The sequence below is a fragment of the Xiphias gladius genome, chromosome 22, assembly GCF_016859285.1.
Source record: "Xiphias gladius isolate SHS-SW01 ecotype Sanya breed wild chromosome 22, ASM1685928v1, whole genome shotgun sequence".
Classification (NCBI taxonomy): domain Eukaryota; kingdom Metazoa; phylum Chordata; class Actinopteri; order Istiophoriformes; family Xiphiidae; genus Xiphias; species Xiphias gladius.
The window spans coordinates 13568561-13586073 of record NC_053421.1 but is presented as its reverse complement, the minus strand read 5'-3'; the positions used below and the strand labels follow the sequence as shown (position 1 = coordinate 13586073).

At 40.0% G+C, this 17513-nt stretch overlaps 3 protein-coding genes across 6 annotated transcripts; 1 reads left to right on the top strand and 2 right to left on the bottom strand.

Moving 5' to 3' along the window:
- Nucleotides 1–1879: 1879 nt before the first annotated feature.
- gpn2 (GPN-loop GTPase 2) lies at nt 1880–6030 on the bottom strand. Of its 4 annotated transcripts, none has more exons than XM_040116643.1 (6): nt 5922–6030; nt 5073–5610; nt 4743–4899; nt 4393–4553; nt 2725–2855; nt 1880–2518 (listed from the first exon to the last, which is right to left on the bottom strand). In XM_040116643.1, exons 2-6 carry the CDS (start codon nt 5490–5492, stop codon nt 2446–2448), a joined length of 942 nt encoding a protein of 313 aa, XP_039972577.1. In that variant the 5' UTR covers nt 5493–5610; nt 5922–6030; the 3' UTR covers nt 1880–2445. The 4 variants fall into 4 exon arrangements, with proteins under 4 accessions (XP_039972577.1, XP_039972579.1, XP_039972580.1 ...); XM_040116645.1 differs by having other exon boundaries at nt 5073–5603; nt 5922–6019; XM_040116646.1 differs by having other exon boundaries at nt 5073–5603; nt 5794–5992.
- A 240-nt stretch (nt 6031–6270) lies between these two features.
- On the bottom strand, nt 6271–9397 carry gpatch3 (G patch domain containing 3). The gene is made up of 7 exons (XM_040118022.1): nt 8965–9397; nt 7711–8165; nt 7408–7582; nt 7130–7189; nt 6900–7021; nt 6681–6808; nt 6271–6532 (listed from the first exon to the last, which is right to left on the bottom strand). Exons 1-7 carry the CDS (start codon nt 9368–9370, stop codon nt 6343–6345), a joined length of 1536 nt encoding a protein of 511 aa, XP_039973956.1. The 5' UTR covers nt 9371–9397; the 3' UTR covers nt 6271–6342.
- Nucleotides 9398–15360: 5963 nt separating this feature from the next.
- On the top strand, nt 15361–16690 carry nr0b2a (nuclear receptor subfamily 0, group B, member 2a). Its single transcript, XM_040118293.1, has 2 exons — nt 15361–15947; nt 16096–16690. Exons 1-2 carry the CDS (start codon nt 15365–15367, stop codon nt 16335–16337), a joined length of 825 nt encoding a protein of 274 aa, XP_039974227.1. The 5' UTR covers nt 15361–15364; the 3' UTR covers nt 16338–16690.
- Nucleotides 16691–17513: the final 823 nt, after the last annotated feature.

Below are 17513 nucleotides of genomic sequence, written 5' to 3'. Positions count from 1 at the left end.
GGATGCATGAACAGTTTCAAAGTCTCCCAACAATTAGAAAAAATGGGGCATTTGTCCCCCCCCCCCCCGTTCTCAGTCAAATGAAGCAGACATTTTTGGCATCCACAAAACGCACAGGGTGTGTGCACAGCATTGAGAAAGGGTGGGATGGTAACGAGAAGTGTGTGTGCGAGGCTGAGGGAGTTTTGGTTTTTGTTTTTGTTTAGTTTTTTTTTAAATAATGAAACGCGTGGTAAGGTTTGGCTTTTAATAGTTCGATTCGGTATTGATTAGAATTTAGGTTTTCCGTGTAAGTGGGACGAGATTGCCTTTTGGTTTCTTCTCTCACTCGACACGCGCGCGCACACACACACACACACACACACACACACACACACACACACATCTACCTCTAGGGGGCATATAGGGGAAAAAAAGGCAGGAAGTACTAGTGAGAAGGCATACTTGATCACATGTACAAACATCGGAACACAATTTAACATTCTGCCTGACACACCCCCTTAATGCACGGAGAGCAGAGCTTCGCAGGGAAGAAGCTGCCCACATGTAATTTCACAGCCCCATCATACCACACAGGGTTAATGCGATTTCCCACACCAGTGCGAGCTCGCGGAGTGGATCACGCTTTATTTTAGTCTGACTACGACCCTGCACGAGAAGTGCGTGCACGCACATGAAGCCTCATGTTAAAAGATGTGTGCGTGCGTGCGTGTGCGTGTGTGTGTGTGTGTGTGTGTGTGTGTGTGACCGTGTCTAGTTTTCTGTTACAGGATCATTTAAAATGTGGAGGAGGTTAGGTTTTAAACTGGATTACACGGTGTAGAGAGAGCACAGAAGCAGCAGCAGCAGCAGCAGCAGTGGAGAGAGGCATCTCCTCCAAGCAAGAACAGAGTTTTAGTTGCTTTTAGGAAGGCTGAGGGTCTTCCATCCCAGAGACCAGACACAGGGCCAGTTGTGCAGAAACACAGATTTAATGTGGCTTCCTCTCCCCGCCTGACTTAATTTTTCTGCCCTGGCTTCCGAGAAAAGTTGGAGCAGACTTTTGTGGATCTCGGAGAGGGCTTTGCGAGCGCATGCGCCACCTGCTGGACAGAAGATAAACCCCAAACACAAGGACTCGCTCTTGGCCAAAGTCATTACTACTTCTGGTGTGTCGGTGATGTTTTTGACTCACCCCGTCTTTGTCAAAAAAAATGGTCTATGGACAATATGCAGCTGTTATTACTAAGTAACCCCTGATTACTTTAGACTAAGAGGTTATTGCACTTTTTCCATTTTACCCTACATGGTGCACAATATGTATTTTTTTACTGACCAGAAAGCTCTATAAAAAATGTATGATTCTATGATTTAAAAAATATCATAGTCTATGCTTGACATAAGACTATATGTGGTACTATATTTTTTAAGACATTCAAATAATCTGTTCTTAAAACTTCAATATAAGATTGTTGGATATTAAACTGCTTAGTATTTGACCTATACCAATACACCAGTCACAATTTCTTCTAAAACATAAAAGACTTAATATTTGTGTTAATATTTACCTATCCACCACACACATGCACACACACAATCCAATTGCGCTCGGATCTCTGAGGCACAGGCAGTTGTCAGGTTCCATTATATTCCACTGCATATCAAAGAAAAATGCTCTGTTCTCCGTATCTTCCCGTCAGACATCCTCCGCACTAATATATGCATGTGGCAGGAGCTTACGCATGAGGAAAGTCCAGGTCCTTTGTTTAATCTTTGCCATGATGTTCTTCACCAAATTATAAAACAAACAAGAAAAAAAAAAAAAAGAAAGACAACAAAATGAACGTTTTTCAGAGATTTAATTTATGCACCAATAATCTAAAATAAGCAGCGAGGAATAGCAACATGAAGCTTTTATTTTCTGTTAATTCATGACCCTAGAGAAGAGAAAGAACAATGTCAACATTTATTGCAGTCACTTTATTGTTTCTGAGTGAATATGACTTATGTAGACCTGCACCACTGGATGTTCACCATTGGAAATTTACCTGTAATTCCTCAACAATATCAGGGCCTCAAATATCTAACATACTCAAAAAAAGAGGAAAAAAATTAAGGCCTTTACAAGTGATACTGTTTAACAAAATGTACTGGTATCTATTGAAAATGTCCTTTATTGTTGTGTATAAAGACAGCAGTAGAGAAAAACAATTCATCACACTTCTCTCATTGAAAACTAAAGCAAAGTTATGCATTTAGTCCCTTTCAGTCCTCCTGTGTGATTTTTCTGAGGTGTGGTGCAACCTTGAAGCGTCTCCAGCACCCAAATTTAGTTCCTGTCTCCCCACTGCTTTTGTAGAAAGGGGCTCAGTATTCAGACCAACTGAGATGGATGTTGCCAAGACTCCCCTGGTACACTGATGCTAAAAGGCGACCGGTTTTGTCCTTTTAATTGGGATTTTCAATTTACAGGTCCATCATATCCTCCTCCACAGTCTTTCCACTGGTTTCAACATACCTCTCTTGCACGCCAAGAGTACTGGAGCGTCAATTGTGAAGGAAAACATTACAAAATAACACAATTTAAAATGTATATTGTAAGAGTCAGGTTACTTTTAGCATAATTCTTTGTAAGACATTAGAAACATCAGTGTATTCAGTTTTCCCCCACCTCCTGTAAATGTTAAGAATGATTTTAAACAGGATGAGTCACACTGAATCACCACAGTGATTAGGAAAGGATACGAGTCAAACTGGAAGTCTGCCCCCACAGCAGCTGACATCATGGCCTGCAGATTCCTCTCCTCCAGGTCTCCAAAGCAGTAGCCATTGGCCTTGTCCACTGCTCGTAAGACCTGAATCATGCTCTCTTTGTCCTGGAGACAGAAAAGAAAAGCATTTTATGAAGGGGGGGGTTTTCCCTGTAGAAATTCACCAAGACTACCTGCTGACAAAATATTTGCTAAGAAAACACACTGAAACCTTGCTAATGTGCTGTTTGAAGTCTATTATGTTTCTGGTTTCAGTATAACCACTATAAAATACATATAGCTAGTATATAAAGTATACAGAAGTAATTTTATCACAAGTCTGTGTAATATCTGACCGGTTTCATATGTCCTAATTCTCTTTCCTTATTTTTTTTCTCTAACAGTCTGATCTACTGCATGATGGCATCTTCCGCAAAACAGATTTTGAAACCTTCTTGGAAATGTGGTAATGCAGCCTTTTCTGCCTTGATTTATTAATCAAGGCTTGGTACTCTGAGATAAACTACACATGCATATAAAGCCACAAAACCCCAAACTTCACTGGCCTCCGATACTCAGAGATTAGCTCTTTTTCTTTCTCAAGGTCAAATATTTTGTATATTTTGCTTATAAATTAGCTGTTTTAAGTGCCTTTGGTAACTAAGGTAACTAATGGCTGCTTAACTAAGAGGGTGTAGAAAACACAGATATGCATCAAGGCTGCATTTTCCAAGTGCCAACCTGCCATTTGTATAAATTACGGGTCCCATATGCAGTGATGGCACAGCGGTCTAGACTCCTGTCTCTAGACACACACAGGATCAAATCAGTCTCCATGAAAAAGTAATGTCAGGGAACGAATACAGTGTGCAGACAGCCTACAGCCTTTTACCAGACCAATCCATATGCAGAAAATTGATCCGGTCTTGAATTTGAAAAGCTAAAAGTGATTTATAATTATGATTGATTCATCGCCAGATCGTTTTGAAAGATTTGGTGCTAAGTTTGCTTTTAGTCAAAATATGAAATTAGTTTTTAATTAGTAAAAAAAATATTACTCTGAAAAAGCAATTACAATATTTTAGCCACTTATTCTGTGCTACAGACAGAAACTGAGCCAACAGAGCAATGTTTGATAAAGCTGGTCAAGCTACATTGGGTCTGTGATTTTTGGATTTAGCTCAAAGCAAACTTTAAACCTGGTAGTCACTGAACAATAACCAATTTTAGTCAGATAGAGCTGTGTTTTTACTTTTCAGTGTCTCAAAATAGATGCAGCACATACATACAAACTAAGCTGTTAGAGAAAACATGACACATTATATTCCTTTAATAAAAGGACTACATGAATTACATTTGATTAGTTTTATTAATTTAAATTCAAAAGTTTGATGAAAGCCATTTACAGTGGGCGTGTATACTAGACTGAGCCACCTATGCCCTTTTTTGAATCAGGAAATCCCCGTTGATTCTACTTAATTAATTAATCTAATTAAGTAACTTAATTTACGGGACCATATAGTAATTCAGTGGATTAAAGCAATATTTGGTCCTATTGGCCAGAAGGTACCACCAGCAGTATGAAATATTTTGAGCCTGAGTCACTGTTGATAATTTTTTTTGCAATATTTAACAAGAAATGGCTCAAAAACAGCAGTCATACCTGTACATTGAGAGGCACAAAGGAGACAAGGCCATAATCTTGTATGACCTCCGCCAACTTTTCATTTAGATTGCGGAATTTTTTAAAGAAAGGATCTGAAGCAAGGTGATCGAGAAGATAGGTCAGATCCAGGACCTCTGTGTAGAAATCAAGGTTGAAGGCTGTATAAGAATACAGAGGAGAAAAAAAACAAAAATGTTACCATGGTACATAATATTGTGTGTGAAACTTAATGTCACAGATTAATCAAATACTAAATAAATTGTAAAATTATTTGGTGCATGCCTGAAAAATACAAGAATCCTCTGTCTAACATTTGTATCATTTGAGATAAAGCCAACAGCCCTTACCCAGTTTGCCATACTGCTCAATCAAGTCCATCTTGGAGAGGACATTGACATGGGGAAGCTCCACATGCAGCATGGTGGACAGGGAGGTACATAGCACAGAGATGAACTTGGCTGGGTCAGCACAATAATGAGAGTCCACGAGGTGCACTGCCGTCAGCTAAAAGAAGCGAGAATGTGGGGGAGAACAGCAGTCATAAGGCCTAATTGCAGTCTAAAGGGGAAAATCAATTTCATATTAAGTACAAGCATAATGACTGTATGGATAAAGTATCAGTTTAAGGCTCAGGGGACATGAGATCCTTCCCATCCCTGAATGCATTAGCAGCTCACCCTGAAGTTCCACTTGGCCAGCTTTGAAAATATGTTCTTTACTGAGCTCTGGTGGGTGTAGAGCTCGACCTGTCCAGGACAGTCGAACAAGAAGTAACAGTCATTGTACTGTTTCAGCTTGTTCTCCAACCAGTCCAGGTTTGCCTCAACATACTCCATACAGTAGAGGAGCCCGCCGTTGGGCCCAAGCTTCAGGCCTTCCATGACGTCGTCCAGAGTAACCAGCTCTGAGATATCCACCGCACAAGAATATGGTAGCCCTTCGTTGGCAGGGTCCATGTTCACCACAACCACCTTGCGTCCCAGGTGAGTCAGGAACTCTTGCATTCCTTGGCAGTAAGTGGTTTTACCTGAACCCGGGGGTCCAATGACCACCTGGCCGAAACGTAGAGAGGGGGTCGGTCCTGTCTGGCCGGCCATGGTTTCGGTAACCACGGGTGCTGGCGGGCTGCAGAGGTTCACATTAGATGGGACAAGGATGCGAGCGGGACCTACTGTGCCGTCCTCAGCAGGATATCAGCATCCAGCGTACTGTAGGCTTGAAGAATCACGTAAATATCAGAAAACAGCACTAAAGTGGCCGAAGGCAAGTTGAGACTTTACTTCGTAGTCACGATTACTATTATATTATACTTGCTTCGACTTTTACCAAAGAGTAAATGAATCTCAAGTTACACACTCAGGTAAGTTAACATTAATAACGTGAGCTGGCTAACGTTACCTAGTTAGCCTTAGTTAAAAGTCTGTGTGCGACTCAAGAGCGCTTCGACAAACGCTAACGACAGACAATTTTGTTGCATTGTTATGGATTTCAATTTTTAAATTTAGCAAGTATTGACAAATAGTTACCATGTACCGCCGTTATGTTTGCATGCGTACAATGGTCGCTAGCTAAAAGGCTAAGTTACTGTAATCCACATCCGGGTTACGTTACCGACCTGTCAAAATAAAAGCAGTGTTTTTCAATTAATACAGAGTACTACTCTAACGTAAGATCTTTGTGATAAAACCTCATATTTTACTCCAGCCTGGCTCTTATGTTACATACTTAAAACAGCCCATACGATTCCATACAATTATGTAGTATTAACATAGGAAAACAAGTTTTCCTGTGACAGTGAGTCAGCAATCTGATTACATTACATTAAATAAGCATATAAAAAGTAAAGAGACAACCCCAGCACAGGTGGAATGAATGGTTTGAAAAACGTTTTAATATCAAAGCCAGACAGACAATATATATCTATACAGATACAAGATAATAATTTATTTAAAGTCTTCTGTGTGGTCCAATGCTGCCACCTGGCTGCCAGCCTCTGTACTTCATATTTGTGTTTGGTTGGCGTCTCAGCAGGGTGTCCCCTCCATCTATGTCTTTGGGTTTATCATACACTGTAGTTACATGGAAATCTGTTCTGGACTTTTTCCCAGGATTTAAGATCAATTTCTCTCCATGGTACCTGCAAAAAGAGAAATTTTAGAATAGGATATGGAACGCAATGTCTAACAAATATATATAATATATATATATTATGTATAACAAACAAAGCAAACATACCAAAACATGCAATTATATTTTGTTGATTCTGTTTTCATATTTATACTCACCCAAAGCCCCTTTTGCAGTTAGGATGTTGGCCCTCATTCTCCAGGGCTTCAGGGATTCCAGTTCGACTGTTCCCCAACCCTTGGCCATCCTTCCAGCCTTGCTTCTCCATCACACGACGGCCAACGCCCTACCCCAAGGGAAATGTATTAATGAAATAGTTAATAGAGATTGTACAAGACATTTTGGGAGCAAATTATAGGTAGTGGCAACCTCCTTACCTTAGTGAACCTCTCAAAGCTGCCGATAGATTGGCTGGGTCTAGATCCATCTTCAAGACCCTCCCTCAGCCTCTTTTCATACCGCATTCGGACGTAGTCACGGGCATCCATGTCACCTCCATCTTTGAGAGTGAGAATTGGGTTAAGAAAATCTAACTCTGCAGGGATAATTTAGTTTGGTTCCCTTCCTCTATCAAGGTAATTGGAGATGTATAACAAACTTGAGATACCTTTATCATAGTAAACGCTCATGTCAACATCCCAGTCATCTGCAGTTTGTTCATCAAAATCTAAAAAAAAAAAAAAAAAAAAGACAGAGTGACAAATGTAATCAATGTTTCCGCAAAAAAATACACTTCATTTAAAATATTGATGATTAAAAAAAATCATAATTGTACTTTGAGTCTATTTAGATCGTAACAAATTTTGCAAGCAGTTATGAGGTAAGGCTGGGAGATATATTAATATTTAATGTTTAAACTGTATGATTAATGTATTTTTTGCATACCTCCTTCTTCTTCTTGCCAGTACTGGGCATCGGTGTAAAACACCAAGCCTGAGCCGCCCTTTTCCCACTTCAACTCAATCTCCTCTTCATACAGCCTCTCTTTGCTTCGCTCCTGGCTTGTTATGTCATCATGTAAAGCCTCGTGGCGCTCCCACTCCTCACAGTAGTCATCATCCTGCAACCGACAAGATGAAACATTGGCAAACCTCAATCAAGGTGATGACGACAGTTCAGCCAGGCCTATATCACAGCCTACACATGCTAATAAGTGACATTCATTGATGGATTAAAACTTGTACCCACATCATCTGCGTTTGACTGTGCATCCTCCTCCTCCTCTTTCTGTGGCTCATCAGTCTCTGTTGTTTCTGCGCTATCAGCCAGCTGCCTCGATTCAGAGGATGGATTAACCAAAGTGGCTGGTCCTGATATTTCATGTCCAGCAGCAGTTAATACAGTTTCTTCTGTGGCTGGAAGAGTGCGAGTGTTCTTATACTGGAAAGGTACGTTTCCGTAACGGCGGTTGGAGCTGGTCTTGGGGAAAGTGAGGCCTAACTTCCGGATGAGGCGCGGAGGCAGTCGGCAGGACTGGATGAGCTGGAGGAACACTTTCACCGGTGTGCCCACATTCCCATTCTGCATCAGAGCGGGTGGATTCAGCTCGGATAAGCTTTTGAGGTCAGCCTCTGTGAAACGCTCTGTTAACGAAACATGGTGCCGCTGCTCGTACTTTGTTTTATAGGGGAATGATCCATCATCTGAAATAATTGAAAAATGTTTAGCTGCACACATAGTGATAACAGTTCATGACACAATTAAACAAGACAAAAGACAACAAATTTACAGTAATAAACAGTAACACTTATATGAAGAAGCCATGGCATAGATTATATAATTCCTATACTCTTTATCTAACCGAGAGGTTTCCATATAGAAAAAAGGAGTGTTTTAAATGTTAGTCTATGAATGTAAGTTTCTTGAGTGAAAATTACCCAAAATTTGCCATTTGAAAAAAAAAAAAAAACATAAAGGATTTGGTGATTATAACTTCACAAATACCAAGAAAACTGAGAAATGACCAAGTGGGTAGCTTTAAGATTATAATTGGAGCTTTCATAACTTGCAATGTTTCATCATTGTTGAAGGTCTCACAAATGAATGTAATCCAAAATAATATTCCAAATCAAAGCAGCATAGGACAAGACATCCTGACAGTCCCTAGAATGGGTCACGCTCTCAATAGACTTGATCCTACATGTCCCATCATGCAACAAACTCTGTAACCCCAGTAGTCTCTTAAACCAAGATGATGATATTCTATTCTTTGTTATGTTCTGTTTTATTTCCTCGGGCTTGGCGAGACTCCCCGCAGAGTCACAGAGCCTTGGTGTAAAATCGGCGGAGTGCCCCTTTAACATGGCACAACAGAATTACGCGAAACCCCCGACGAAACGAGGAGTAATGCCTTTCTTTCGCTGTCTGTTCAGGTTAGTTCGACTGACACTAAAGTTCAAGGCAGGCCCCCGTGGGGAAGCACATACACAACCTCTCACTAACCTCTGTCTTGTGAAACTTTGACTCTTTTGATAACGCACCGCCTGGCCAGCCAGGTCCCCTTCGAGTCAATCCAGTGATTCCCCCTGTACATCCGGACGAACCTGTCCGCTTCTTCGCCGTGAACCGAGACGACACAACAGCACGACCTCACCGCCCGCCTCTTCGCCGAGCCGGTTTTTGTGAGCCGGTCCGTCTGCGAGGAGTTGGGGTTGCCCTCCTCCGTGTCGCCGCACACTGTGCTCTCGAACTCTCTGAGAGCCTCGGGCCGATGGCGGTAGTGGAAACACTGAAACCCGCCGCTTTCTATGAACTGACTGAAATAATTTCTCAGGTCCGCTGAGCGAAAGGCTACAGGAATATTGCTAATTGCAAAATACACAGGGGATCCACCTTCACAGTCCGCCATGATTGTTTATCAACTGGTCCGCAACGCCTTCATATATGACATCACATCCGCTTCCTGAGACGTTCGAAAAAGATTCAGATTGCCACAACATTCTTTATATTATATATTACACGATTTATTATATAATCTATTTTACTTATTCGTAACAATAGTCGGTCGTTTTTAACAAATACATTAATAAACACTTGTAGAAGCTTAGAACTACATGATACTGTGTCGTAAAGGTTTTATAACAGATTTTGTATAGTGCTATAAATGCTAAATAGGGGCACTTCAAGTAAAGTGTTATCCCGTAGTTTAGATATTGTCTCCCATTTAATGATAACTTTAAATTCAAGAGAGGGAGCTAGCTAGTGAATAGATGCAGGTGCTCAAATTAGGTAGGAATCCTTAAAAATAAAATTAAAAATTAAAGAAACTATCCCGCCAGTTTCAAAAGCAGAAGTATGGGCAAGTTCGTAAATAGAGACACATTACACCAAAAAAGGGATGCGTGGCTATAAAGGTAAATAAAGACCAGAGCTATTCACATTGATCAGAGGCCAGTGTCTAGATTTAACATGTTTATTGTAACAGTCTTTTTCATTCTTTTGTACTTCATTATTTTTTAATTATGTGCTCTGTTTTCACAGCAAAAAGAACAAAGACAAGACATACAAAGACACAAAGATAGAAGACACACTATTTTCATCTTCAAAGATACTAGTATGGTGTGGTTCTCCCAGATCTGTCTGTTTATCTTTATCTTTCATGAAAATATGTCATCTCTAGAATCAAACCATGTATCTTGATAAATCAATAATGAATATCATCTCTGAAGGTTTTACTGTATCTACATGTGCACTGCTGTTTGTATCTTCACCATGAAATTGTTGCAATCCCATCCAAACTGAAATTCCTCTGATTTCCAAGAAATATGTTTACCCTTTGTACAAAGGGGTAAAACTGGGATATAAAAATATTTTTAAGAGAGATTCCCCTTCTTGGACAGCTGTGTTTCACAATAAATGAACATAAACTAGTAACAACCCAATCACCAAACAGAAGACTGATAGTGAGCTATTCTGCAACCTTAATTACATTCTAAACTAAAATGTTAAAAGGAGAAATGAAACCATATGACTCAAATTACAGTTACAAGAACCGCATTCTGGCTCGGTTTTTAACTTTACATATCTATTTTTGATTTAGGCAAAAAGGCAACAATACAAGTATGAGACTCTTTAAACTCACTAAACAGGACAAAAGAATAATTTATTTTTTAAAGAAAACTATTGACATCTTTCACCTCACTCAATTTTTTTTTTTTTTTTTCTGAGAGTCAACCAATAAATATGTTCAGTCAGAGTTCATTGACCCAGAGACTAACTCTTTAGCCTTCACCTCAGCCTTTATCATTGTGTTGTGATAATAAATTGGTGGTAAAACTTGGCCCAGGTGTCTGGAACCCTGACATCACTTTACACACCATGTTACACACTTACTGCGCATTAGTCATAGCCATCCTGGCTTGTGGAGGCTAAGACTAATCATCAAGAAGGCCAAATGTGAAAAATTAAAATTTAGTGTTGAAACCCCCAGGACTTTACATATATAATTATACGGGTAAGTCAGAAATTCACTCTTACTTTTAAGTTTATAACCTCACTGCTTGTAAAGTACTGAAAGATTAAAACTTTCTAACACGTAGGTATATCACCCACCCAGAGCGCTGCTGTGCACAGGGAGCCACTTAGAGTCTCACAAATAGACACACCAGATACTTCTGTCTTTGCTGGAAAATAAAAAAAAGGTAAATAAACCAGTAATGAGCCTGGAGGAGACTACATTTTTCCACAGACATACCAAAAACACTGTGACACATTGCCACAAAAAGACACTGTCATGAGTCATTGGCCAGTTTTTGGCCTTTGGAACTTAAAATAAAGATAAAGAGTCACAATTCAATTGTAGGGCTTGGTATTGTTGATTTTTTTTTTTTTTTTTTTTTATAGCAGTGCCAGTACATTAACAGTTGTTCCTACTTGATACCACACATTAAGGAATATAAAAACTATTTTTATAAAACGCTTCTTTCCCTTCAACAAAAAAATTCTAATTTCTCAAATGCCTCAGTGTCTCTCAACACAGAGCAACCGTAGAAGAACGTTGCCAAAATAAAATGCAGTGTAAAAAAAATATAACTTAAATCAGGAAAAAGTCCAATCAAAGTTTTTGACACACTTTGTTACAGGCACCTTTCGTTGAGAACCACAAAAGTATAGAAGTTTACCTTTATCTTAGCTTAGTATGTGTGCTTATTTCCAGGTACCATAGGGTCATCAGCAGAACATCACTGAACATTAGTACAGTCCGTGCAAGTTAATAACATACATTACTTTTATAGTGAGCCTAACAAAACTACATATAAACATGTGGTGTGAATTCCAGGATAATTCAATGATTTTTCCTCAACTGTATTAGCAGTAGGTTAATGTCAAGTGTCAAGTTCAAGACATGGCGTCAATCACGCACACACATGAAACGGTTGTACTGAGAGGTCAATGACCAGGGAAAACTAAAACCAGAGGAAAAACAAAAGTCAATATTTGGGGGAAACCTTACAAGAAAGGCAAACTGGGTGGATGAAGAAATGTTGACACAGTTCTCTTAAAACTCTCAGAATTATCCAGTGATTGTCCAAATAAATTATTATTATTATAGTGCTATCCTTATAATGCTATTACAGTCAATTACATTAATGTATTTTTACAGTTTATATGTATTTCAAATATAATAGCAGAAAAAGTCTTCAGGTGCCCACCATTACATCATGCTTCATCAGACCTGGACTGTTTCAGTTCCTTGATCCCAGCATACAGCAGTTGTTCCACTTATAGACTGAAGGACATTTTATTTTTACTGTCTTAGTGGAGATAAGTGTCTGTCCTCCGTGTTCGTCTCTGCCTGCTCCTAACCTCTATAAACACAATCCTTATCGCGGCATTTACAACTGTCAGCATGCTTCATGAAGCCCGAGGGCTGCTGAGTGCATTATAGGTCACTTTACAGAAACATTCTCGAAGATCATGTATTGTGTTTCACCATGTATTTGAAGCTGGGGTCCGTTTTGATTTAGCCCCTGTGAGTTTGGACATGTCATGTCTCATATGAATCATCCCTGTGTGTCATAATGAGATCACTCCAGGAAAGAAAACAAGGCTATGAAACATATTCTAGAGTATTCGTTGTAGGAAGGAGTAGGAGAACGATGTAGTAAAACAAACAGTCGGTGACTGGTGCTGCCAGTTGTGTCTGGAATGTAATCTCTTTATTGCAGCATTCACCTCATGGACTGACCTTGACTCTACTGCTCTGTGGTTCAGATCTTACTCTGGCTTCTTGGCTTGCGCAGCAGATGTCCTGCCAAAAGTAAAGAGCATAATATGTTAGAAATTCTGTCACTATACAATGTGATAAACGGCTAGTGGGTTCATGATGCTAACTGTCCAAACCAAAGGAGAAAGTTATTGAAAATGTGCTGTTTGTTTAATTGTGACAATAATAAAGTCATTTGCTTATCAGTCTCAATCCTCCGTGCCAGGCACTGGGAAGATAACAAATTAGGATAAACTCGTTTAAATGACAAGGGGAACATTGTACCACCTGTTACAGACACCTTAAACTGAAATTCCTTGAATTTTCTTGTTACAGGCCTAAAAAAATCTATCTTACAAAGTCAGTCTGAGACACCAAAGTTTGAAAGAAAGCCTCAGTCTATCTATCAGTCTATTGAGCTACAGACTTCACTAATTTCAGCCCCATGACCGAAGTAGAAAAGTGAAACAAATTTTTGATTTCACATTACTGTGGACAAATGCAAATGTAAGTAAAATTTTAGCGTGTTTCTTTAACAATCCAGCAGTAAACCTATAATTTATCACTGTAAAAAAAATGAACATAAAAGCATTTGAGGACCTGCAAATGGAAAATGAACTCCAGCAATTGGGTTTTTATAAGTAAAATGACCATGGAAGGACCTGCACAGTGTGGTATCAATCCATCTATCCACCACTTCAAAACCAGTGTGTCAACAAAATTATTTTTCATGTAAGAATGATTATATTTACCAGCCACGACAGCGTGAATGGTCTTGCTTTAACATTGTGAAATTGTTTGTGTGTGTGTGTGTGTGTGTGTGTGTGTGTGTGTGTGTGTGTGTGTGTGTGTGTGTTTATCATCATGGTGAAACATGGTCCTGGAGACACCTAGTGTAGCAGGAACTACCACAGAGGTGGTTTTGAGTACTTTGGCAGGTGTTAATATGTCTGTCTGTCTGTCTGTGGACAGATTTTGTCAAGGCGAACTATGTAAGATACAGTCACAAAACTTAACGGATGTGTAGTTGACATCAAAATGAAGGTGTGTTGAATGGGTGTGGTCCGATCCATGAGCACTTAGTACCCATATAGTAATATAGAAATAACTACTGAGTACTCATGTAGCAATGTAGTAATGACTACCCAGCACTTATGGGTCGGAACAGCAAGATGTTGACGGGCGACTCGGCTGGTGTGATCCCATCAAAAGATCGTCTCATGTTTGATCTGTAATGATTTTTTGAAACAGCTGGGCAAAGCTGCAGGGCTGTCAGGGCTTTTTGTGAATTTGGGGTTTGCAGCAACCTGGGGGCAGATGACATCCTAGAGGTAAAGGCTTACAGCACACATGGTGGCTGATTCCAGTGTTTTTAGCCAAGCTAGCTGCAAGGCTCTATGGAAGGAAAGGTCAGCATGTCGGTCCACCACTTTGGTCCAGACTGAAATATCTCAACAACAATGATATGGATTGCCATGAAATCTTGTACAGACATTTGTGTCGCTGAGAGGATGGATTCTAATGATGTTGGTGATCCTCTGACTTTTCTTCTAGCGCACCACTGTAATATTTTCTGAAAAGCCTCAATAACCGCCGATGGATTGCCATTAAATTTGCAACACCCTCTCACTTCCCCCTTACGATGAATCATCATACTTTGATTTCTTAAGTTTTTATTCTAGCGCAATCATCAGGTCCAAATTTTAATTTGTCCAGTACTTTGATTTCTGACCAAATACCTGCAGAACTAATGACATTCCCATCTGCAGTGGGCTACTTTTTTGTTTGATGCTAGTTAGCAAATGTTATCATGCTAACACTATAAATTAACATGGTGAACAAGCTAAGCATTATACCTGCTTAGAATCGGTATGTTAGCATTGTCACTGTGAACTATTAGCATGATGATATTTGCATTTAGCACCAAGCACCACTGTGCCTTAGTGTAGTCATATAGAGCCACTAGACTTGTTAAACTCCATAAATAAAATATCAAAATCAGACATTTTTCTGAGGATGATGAAGGTTATATTGGTGGGTTGGGGGACTACTAACCTTAGTATTTCTACAATTCTGGCAATATTTCCCTAGAGCTGTTAGGCAAGCCATGTTGGTTGATTTTCATTTATTTCATCAATATCAAAGACAAACAAATATTGTGACAAGAGATTGGATTGGGCACTTTTATAGCAACAATTACATCAAAATTAGCTTTTTAAAATTCCAGTGCTGTTGGGGGATTACAGTAAGAAAAAGAGGACTTAACATACAGGTCAATGACCTCTCCCTGCTTTGGCCTCTTTCCAGCTCTCCAGGCGTGAGCTGGCAGTGTGCAGGGGCATGGTGTGAGACTTATTACCTCTGCAGTCCTTGGTAGCTTGGTACTGCCTGGGTTAATGACACCGGTGACAAGATAAGGCCCAACCCTCTTGATATCCAGGCCTACTCCACCAGCTCCCTTTCATTGAGAAAAGCTTATCGGTTTCCCAGGGTTATTCCATCATTCACCTGGCAGAGCACACGGTTGTTTTTCACAGAGACTATATTGACAAGTCAAGGTCCACTAAACAGGGCGGGTTGGCCTTATAAATACAATTACACTGGAGGTAGCAGCAGCAGTACTCACAAGCCCATCCTATGAGAGGACACTTACATTCGACTACATATATCTCTACAACCTATAGAATGGATAACGGATGTCATTGTTCGGCCAACAGTGACAGGTTTTCGAACCCTATTCTCTACAACATCTTGAGCCAAATGGATAACAGCAAACCAATTCAAAACAACTTCAACTTCCATTCCGCACCTCATAGATGCAACTGTGAGCTGCGAAGGACAGTGTGCCTGAAAAGGCCAGCTGAGATTTGCAAAGAAGCTTCGGCAGTTCTGGTTAAAACTGTCCATTTCATGAAGAACCTACCTGCTTTTAACCAGTTACCACCAAATGACCAGTTCTCCCTTCTCAAAAGCTGCTGGGCACCACTCTTCATTTTGGGTCTGGCCCAGGAGTATGTGGACTTTGAGGTGACAGACACCCTTGCTGACAGCATGCTGAAAAAGATTCTCCTGAACCGTCAGGAGAGCCCTGAGATGGAGAGAGAGCAGCCCACCATGGCTGGCGTCAGCAAACTCAAGTCCTGCCTAAAAAAGTTTTGGAGTTTGGATTTGAGTCCAAAGGAGTACGCATACCTCAAAGGGACCACAATATTTAATCCAGGTTGGTTTTTCCCTATAATACAAGAAGCTGTGTGAAAATACCTCCAAAAAAAAACTGGTTCTCAGGAGTACATTTTCAATCACTGCTGTCAGAATACTGTGCCAAAACTACGTCTGTAACAATAATCTCCTGTCTTTACTACCAACAGATGTACCAGATTTAAAGGCAGCTCTGTTTGTTGAAGGCTTGCAACAGGAAGCTCAGCACGCCCTCAGTGAGGTGGTCCAGCTCATTCACCCGGGGGACCAGGAACGCTTTGCTCGTATCCTCCTCACTGCCTCCACACTGCAGAGCATCACACCCAGCCTCATCACTGAACTCTTCTTCCGGCCCGTGATAGGCCAGGCAGATCTGCTGGAGCTGCTGGTCGACATGCTCTTCTGCCGATAGGGGAGGTGGACTTGATGTAACTATCCTGGAGAAAGTTGAATTTTTAACACTGGTGATGCAGAACTTTTTGTTGACCAACCTCAGCCAGGTTCCCTCATGAAATGAAGGAATGCCTGACAAAATAAAAAGCACTTATGATAGCCAACAAAAACTATGTGAAAGAGTGAACTTGAAACTACAAATTTCTTATATTTACATTGAAGCTGAGGTAACTTTAGTCCAGTCTGAAAAGATTGTATCTGCTGAAGAGGAAAGATTTAACTTTCCACTTAAAGACAGACAGTGCCACTGTTCATATACTGTATTTTATGTTGAAGATCTTCTCTGTTTGCTTCCATGTTGTAAATAAGTTTTGTCTGCATTTACAGAACATTTCAAATAAATATATTTTTGTACATGAATGTAAGAGTGAGGTTTTGTCTTGGTCTTTTAAAAACACTCACAGTGAGCTAAATCTTAGAGTATCTGTTTTATGCACCTGACACCAACACTCTGTGCTGAACATCTTCAACTCACAGTTCATTTGGCAGGTCTGTCATAACTGACATGTTCTGCAGCCAAGTATTGCTCAAGCCCTTTATTTTTAAATTCATGTCAAGGTGATTACGATTTCATTGCTAATCATAATCATCTTGACATGAACAGGGTTTACATGTCATGTAAACCCTGTTGTTTTTAGCAGTACTTTGTCTCCCTCTTATGGAAGTTAGTAGAAATCATCAATTAGTCAGGCAAACTACAGAAGGACAGAAGCTTATAGAGTAGACTTAACACACACAAACATTTAACAAAATAAAAGCCCTACACAAAGCAATTATCACATTTTTAACACAAAAAAGTTGAAAGAGAAAGTAGAAGAAATATCTGAATGCTAAATCAAGTGTCTTAAATATCTGAGGTTGCTGTTAACAATCTTCAGGCTATATTTGATAGAGAACAAGCCCTCTTGATTCATCCTAGCCTGTGGTATGTAAGTTGTGAAACAGTGAGCCTTTACATGACACCTCATACAGGTAAAACAGGAATGTGCTGGTTGGGGCAGAGAGCCAGAGGAAATGGGGTTACACAGGGCAACTGCGACTCAACACAAACAGAAAAGAAAATCGAAAACCTCTACATTTGCCACAGAAAAATACAGATCAATTGCTTGTTTGCAGCTTACTGGGCTTTGTTGAG